Here is a 7532-nt window from a genome sequence, read left to right as displayed (position 1 = left end):
AAAATTATTACTTCAACCATTGATATAACAGATTCAAAGGCATAGGCGTAACTGGGGGGTCGGTTAAGGGGATTAGCCCCCATAAATATTCCATGTTATACATAACATACTGCATACAGCATACTTAACTCATAATATTGTCACATACAAAAAGACACATTGCAGTCAAGGCCGGATTAAGCACCTATTGGGCCCCAGGGCTGAAATTTTATATGGGTCCTTTTGACAAAACATACTTTAAAAAGCCGCTCGCAGAACGATACATTTTTTTAAGTATTTCACAAATTGTCAATCGCATTATAAAGTTATGAAATGAATAGGTATATACCATTTATGTCTATAAAACTACTAATGTTAGAATGATAAAAAATGTGTATCGGCTTAAAATTGTTTGAGTCACGGGGCTACCGTCCCGGCTAGACCACCCCCCTTAATCTGGCCTTGATTGCAGTAAATCCAACTAAAATACCTATATTAACATAGTATATAAGAGTAGGAGTTATCTACAGATTATTTTAAGATTTGATAGAAGGGCTGTAGTCCCACAGATATTTTACCTTAGTTGCGCCTATGTACAAAGGTATTATTTAATCATGCGATCGTCGAGGTAAACCCTAATTTTAATTAGGTAGGTTCTATTACTTATACATACTTATACTTATTATAACTATCTTATTCCGTCCCGATTTATTTTATTATTTTCATTTTTGATGCTAAAATAAAAAAAAAAATTGTAATGAAAAAAGTTAGTGTTACAAAAGAAACTACTGAACATTTCAAAAATTAGGTATATTTTACATCTCATCTATCTAAAGGCGAAAAACTGAAAATCGTAAATATTTGTTCGGAACCTTGGGTATGCGAGTGTAAAACTCGTACATGACCGGATTTTAATAAATTAAAGCTTGAACAAAATATCAGAGAGTCCAACATACAATTACATAAATAAAATATTTAATACTCATACAGTTAAATGTAGGTAAACGTAGAGGAAAATTCAAATTTTTACAAAGTTATCCAATAATTTCATAACCACTTCACGTACTTATTTGCACAAAAGTCACAGTTACGAAACGGTGTGAACTAAACAACTGAAGATCCATGAATAAAACTTTCTTTGAATTGTCAAAGCATCACGTACTTTCTTAAAGGGACGTAATAAACAATATTGAACTTAATATATATGTAATAGAAGTCATTCTCGCCGATTATAAGTCATAAACAATTCAAGCACAAAATATGATTCAAAGAAACGGAATTCCTGAGTTCGTCACAGAATAAGTAATGAAAAAAATCCGTGCTCTTTTCATTCGGTCCGATTTATAGTTGCATTAAAAATATGAAATGTTTCAAATATTTACAAAATATATTTTATTATTCGCTGTGAAATGTTGCCGCTCCCTGCCCCTCTCCCATCACTACGCCATTGCACAACACCGTTAACAGCCGGTCGCACGTATCCAACCGTTTGAAGCCATCGCCCAACATGTTTATTGAATTATTAATGCAAAATTATTTCCATCCGAAAAACCAAAAGTTGTGTTAACATACGGTAGGAATTTCCAGAAAAAAAAAGACGAAATATTAAAAACGATTTAAAGGCCAACAACCTTCAAATAAATGTCTTGGGTGCATGACTGTGTTCACATGCAGGGTGGCAAGGATGGGTCAAGAAAGCAAAGACCCTAACGCTGTCTTGACCTTAGACATAATGATATATGTAATAATTTTTCATAAGCAAAATTATTTTAAAGTAATTTTATCATAGATTTGTAATAATGTCAAATTTTAAAATATAATAATTGGCTCATAATTATTATTTTTTTTTTTTTGAAGAACTAATTTTTTGCAACCCTACCTTATAATTGTTGACCTCCTATTGGCCCTATCCTGGTGCGCCATCTCTGCAGAATGATATACTAGTATAATTGGATGACCCTAACGATGATCACCTATCTTCGTAAAATCTCGAATGGCTAACTTTTTTCAACCGGATATTTATAAAAATGTAAGCATTTCGAATATGTTTTTGATACAATTATCACTGTATTGGAGTGATCAAAGCTGAACAATTTCACGTTGAAACGATTCATACACTTTAAAAATATACAAAGTACTGCAGGTACTATCAGAGTATTAAGAAGAGTGCATACCCAAAATGATTGGACAGCCCTAAATTATTATTAGTCCTATAGTTCTACACTGAATACTCAGAGTTAGACAATAACAAATCAAAACTATGAATAACTAATTATTTCGTAAATGAAAAGTCTTATTTTATTCTAAATAGTTTTAGTTCGAATACATTGTCGCACATGCGGGGTTAAATTAGCACCGTCGTTTATTTTATTATATATTATAATAATAATAATAATTATTATTATTATTATTATTGTTATATTTTTATTTTCTCCTCTTAAATCGAATTTATGATTTCATTCGACTTGAATCAAATAATCGAGTTTATTTCACTACTTTATTGAAAAATAAATGTTAAAACCACAAGTAACTGGGAGTCAAATATTTCCAATAGAAAATACCAGAAAATTATTGGTTTAACGGGATTTTAAATACCATTTTTATTATTAATTATAGAGATATTTTTGTTAAGCGCGTCATGACGAGCGGCGATAGAACTACGGGTCCGCCGACCACCACTATCCAATCTAATTCTACATATTTTACACACTAAACACGACATATTATATAGTTATATATAGGGTTCAGGACTTGTTGAATTTGCATATTGTTTAAAAAACGATTGCAGGATAGTCTAATAGTAAAATATAAATTTGTTTTAAGTCATAACTAAAGACCGGATATAATTGCATTAAAAATATCTTAAAATTACATTAAAAAGATGCCAAAATTACATTAAAAATTTATCAAAATTGCAATATAAATATGTTAAAACTGCAATGAAAAATACATTAAAATCATATCAAATATATTCATTAATTCCTTACTTAGATAATATTATGGACATTAATATAATACAAAATATATCATTTTTTTCAATTAAAATTTATAATACTATACACTTCTAAATTATGTTCTTGAAAATTATACTGTCTATTATTTAAAATATGTTTATATAATGAAAAAAAGACGTTCAACATCTACATTTGTTATCGATGCATATTTAAAATAATTTAAAAAAATTGATGTTATATCTAAATTAACACTTTGATTTCCTTTTATAACCTCAGAGTAAGTTTTAATTGTTTTATATCCTTAATTTTTTTTCTAAGGCATATTTTAATTTGTCTTTAAATATTTTCCTATTGGGACCGGGAATATAAATCGAAATATTTTCAATTTCACTAAATATGTTTACACTATTAAGTAATTGATTATTTGATACATCTAAACTTGTGAGTTTGTGAATAGCTTAGATAAATATAATTTTGAATATGCTAAAATACATTTAAATACATTTAAAAAATTACGTCGTAGTTATAGTTTTACGAGTTATACGAGTGTATGCAATCAAAAACTGGATCGATAATGTCTCTTTGACTCATTATACGTAGTTTTGCCTCTGTATATCTGCCGCGGTTTTTATCACATTACCAGTTAATATGATTTTATCCATATTGCTCATTGATATTTGCGAATGGTAAATAATAATAATAATAATAATAATATTAAGTAATATAAATTGTATCAGTATAGAGATGATATTGGTTATGCTAAATCAATAACAGTATAGATGGATGTGCTTATAATGTAATAAAATAATAAGTATTTTGCATAATATACTCCTACAGAACATTTCACTTGAATTTATCAGTGCATAATGACAGTATGTGATTAGTGTATAATCATTGTTGAACTTCACCAACACTTAACATTTTTGATTCTACGCGTGATTCATCCTGGATATACATTAAAAATAAATTATTACATATATCAAGTCATAATATTATGTAGAAATTGTAAGCGGTTTGCTTCAATAAAACGTTACCTTTATTGCATTTTAAGTTTACTGAATTCAACGACGGTAAGATCTGTACTAAAACATGAAGGCACCCGAACGTTTTCCCGTTTTTCCAGAGCTTGATCTCGAAATTCCAACAACCATATGGTATGAAACATTTTTTGTTGCTCAAAATCGAGCTTCTATGAATCATATACACTCCCTGCAACAGAACAATGTGAAAAATCAACGAATAGTACTCGTAGAACATATTACTATGTTAATTAGCAGTAAAAGTCTAATGGTTTACCTGTTTCAAAGGACAATGTTTTTCCAAATCAATGAATTGCCTAAAATATGGTAAAATATACGAGTCGATACTGATAAACGTACAAAAACTAATTTTTGTAACATTGAACCTAGGAATCTTCAACGGGAATCCTGTATAAGAATTGTATTGGGCACTCGTTGACACCTGAAACGAAGTAAAAAAATTATTAACCTTAGGGCGTGTATTAATTCATATACTGTACATGAAAGATAGGTGAAATTTAAAAGGACAGCATAATTAACCTGAATATTGGAATTTGATTCTATATCTTCTAAAATCTCGTATTGTCCAACTGGTCCTTTCCTCGTTGCACTAGTGTATGTATAGTTTGTTACAATTTTCGAATTTGGTGCGCAAATTGACAATTCTTCGATAATCATCGCGTAGTTCGCCTAAAATAATAATTTTACGTTTTATAGCCGCAACCGCATCTATATACGCGAGTAAATACGAATTCCAAACATTAATCGTTGTCAACTCGTTTGAGTAAAAATGCATGCGAATATGCCTATAATATATAATATTTAGACTTGGTGACTAAACCATTGTGTGTCTATACGTTATAATGTACCATTATTGTTATTATAGGTTGATTTTTTTTTAATAGTATTTTTCAATACTAGTAATTTGTTTTTCAAAATAAAAACAAAATGATTTATTATAAAATATAAAAAACATGAATCACAGGAGGTCGGGTTATGTACAGAGACTAGTAAATTATAAAGGCTAATTATTCTTCATTTAGATTTTAAATCAATGTTCCGTTTCGCTTTCGGAAAAAATGATTCCAAGCTGAGGAAATGTATTGAATGCAACTTTATATCAAAAGATAATTTATATTTCTATGTAGTTATACCTAAGTGTTGACACTAATACTATAATTCGAATAATTTTCATAATCAGGTGGGTTAAACAGAATCATATAAAAAAAATATATATATGCACATATAAGTGAAACCTAATTGATATAAATGATTTAATAACCAGAGTTGAAATTAACGATAAAATTAATATTATAATACATACATAATGATAATAAAAGTATCCGATCAGTTTTTGTTTGTAGTCTCTCTGGTTAATATACATACACTAATAACATATACAAAATAACTAATATTGTTTATAAATATTCGTATAAATATCCAATTCGTCAACATTTATAGTTCAAATGCATATAAAAAAATTTCAATCTTTATACCGAACTTTTTTTTCGGTGGTAACAGAAAAAAATTGGAAAAACTTTATGTCTAATATTCATGTCACCAAATAAAAATTGAAAGATAATGTATACGACAATGATGCAGGGTTAACCATTAGGTTTTTATCGAATTTTGTTGAAATTAATAATTTAAACGCTTATAAAAATATTGTAACTCTTAATTTTCTTTTTACAAATATAAACAATATGTGAGGATTTTCGCTTAAAAATTTGAAGACCTAAATCTAATTAAAATTATTAAACAGAAATTTTCTAAAAATTGAATTTTGAAAACACGAAAATTTAAAATATTTATAGTCAAGACAAAAAAAAGTCTAAATGTTTTTTTAATCATACCATCTCTAGAGAAAGGTGGTTTTCATTCAGTATCATTTCTGCAATCAACGATGATTGAAATTTCTTAGATTATTACTTTTTGTGACTTATTCGAAAAATTTTCATTTTTGTATAACGTAAATATTTTTTGTAATTTTTTCTAAATTATTTGGAATATAGAGGAGAAATTAAAAAAAAAAAAAATAGAAACATTTACAGTAATCCGAATGCAGCAAACAATTTCGTGGAGATTTTGTGAACATCCAGAAAAAAAAACATACTAAAACACATCATAATTCATTTATTTTCATATTCATGTATATGAAAATATACTCACGTGGTGCATATGAAAACGCATTTATTATATATTTTAATCGAATGAAAATGAAAATAATACCAGGTATGTCATTCATGTCTCAATCGTTAAGATTTTTGTTTTATAAATGATTGCAAAGTTAAGGGTATTTATTATTTTTAACATACCTTTGTTGTATGCCATGATACAAAAAATATTAATAAAATTCCGAGTATCATCGTGTTAAACAACGGTTTATAGCGTAATTGAATTCCAAATAAATATACGTAATGAACACAACGTGTTATTTTGACTTTGAGATTACTCTTCAACGAGTTTTGGCAGTCTGTACAGAAACTCGACAGCGTACATTCAATGATAACAACTGCGTCACGATGAAATAGAAGGTTGAACTGCAATACCCACATAAATATGATAAATAATATAATCGTGATTTCATAGAATTGCATTCTCATAGATCAAATTGTAATAATGTCTGATCATATCATACCATTTAATAATACTACGAACATAAAAAACTATATAAATAAAAAATTAAATAAAAACTAATACGTTGTTGCTCCGTTCAATAATAAATATTTTAATTTACAAATTTGATCTGAATAGACGAATGGTATGTGTAATAATTTATAACTATTATAACCTTCGAATTGTCGGTGCATTCCAATGTATTTTAATAGTTGGGATAAAAAATGTTTTTAAAGTACTTTTTCTAAATTTAGTTTTGAATTTACACGAATATTATTTTTTTATTTATAGTACCTAACTATTTTGCATAATAAGTAAATGGGGTATCAATATATAAATATATTATTTATTAGATATATATATATATATATAATTTATAAAGTGTTGTATGAACAATATAAAGATTTTCAGGTTTTTTTTTCACTTTTTATACGAATACCCGAGTAATAAACAAACGGTAAATTCACAACAAAAAAATGTTTACTCTTACTATTATTACACGAAAATATTCATTTTGTTATCATATATTGATTATATATTGAAAATAGGAAGAGCTTCATTAAAATTTATAATTATTATTCAATATTATTAATAGCAAATCTTTTTGATTATCTACAAATTAAATATAACACATTACAAAATAAGTCATCACTAGATGATTATCTCACTGAATGGTCCTCTCCTCGGCCAAATGTAAACTCCTACAAAAATAACCTTTTTACCTGAATCATCATTAAATGTAAACTCCTACACTAATAACCTTTTAAAATTTTTACCTGAAAATCAAAGATATTGTAATCTCCTACATAGAATTTTTCCCTTTACAAAATTGGGTACCTAAATTCTCGATTTTGAAGTTGAAAAGCTAAAAAAGCTCAAAATTATCATAACTTGAAAATAATAAATATACCATATATTTAACAAACGCTTGAATAGAGTGTGTTTATACGCTGTATGATGATTT

At 27.4% G+C, this 7532-nt stretch overlaps 1 protein-coding gene across 1 annotated transcript; it reads right to left on the bottom strand.

The window, feature by feature from the left end:
• Nucleotides 1–3709: 3709 nt before the first annotated feature.
• Nucleotides 3710–6492, bottom strand: LOC112689587 (the record flags this gene model as incomplete). The annotated part of the gene is given in 5 exon segments (XM_025563365.1): nucleotides 3710–3878; nucleotides 3968–4142; nucleotides 4230–4394; nucleotides 4493–4642; nucleotides 6268–6492. Coding segments are annotated over 5 exon segments (720 nt in total), but the record flags the coding sequence as incomplete, so codon positions are not given.
• Between the last annotated feature and the right edge of the window lie 1040 nt (nucleotides 6493–7532).

Source organism: Sipha flava, unplaced genomic scaffold (assembly GCF_003268045.1).
Source record: "Sipha flava isolate LNK unplaced genomic scaffold, YSA_version1 45743_pilon_pilon, whole genome shotgun sequence".
Lineage (NCBI taxonomy): Eukaryota > Metazoa > Arthropoda > Insecta > Hemiptera > Aphididae > Sipha > Sipha flava.
The sequence above is the reverse complement of the archived record's forward strand: the minus strand, read 5'-3'. Positions and strand labels throughout refer to the sequence as shown.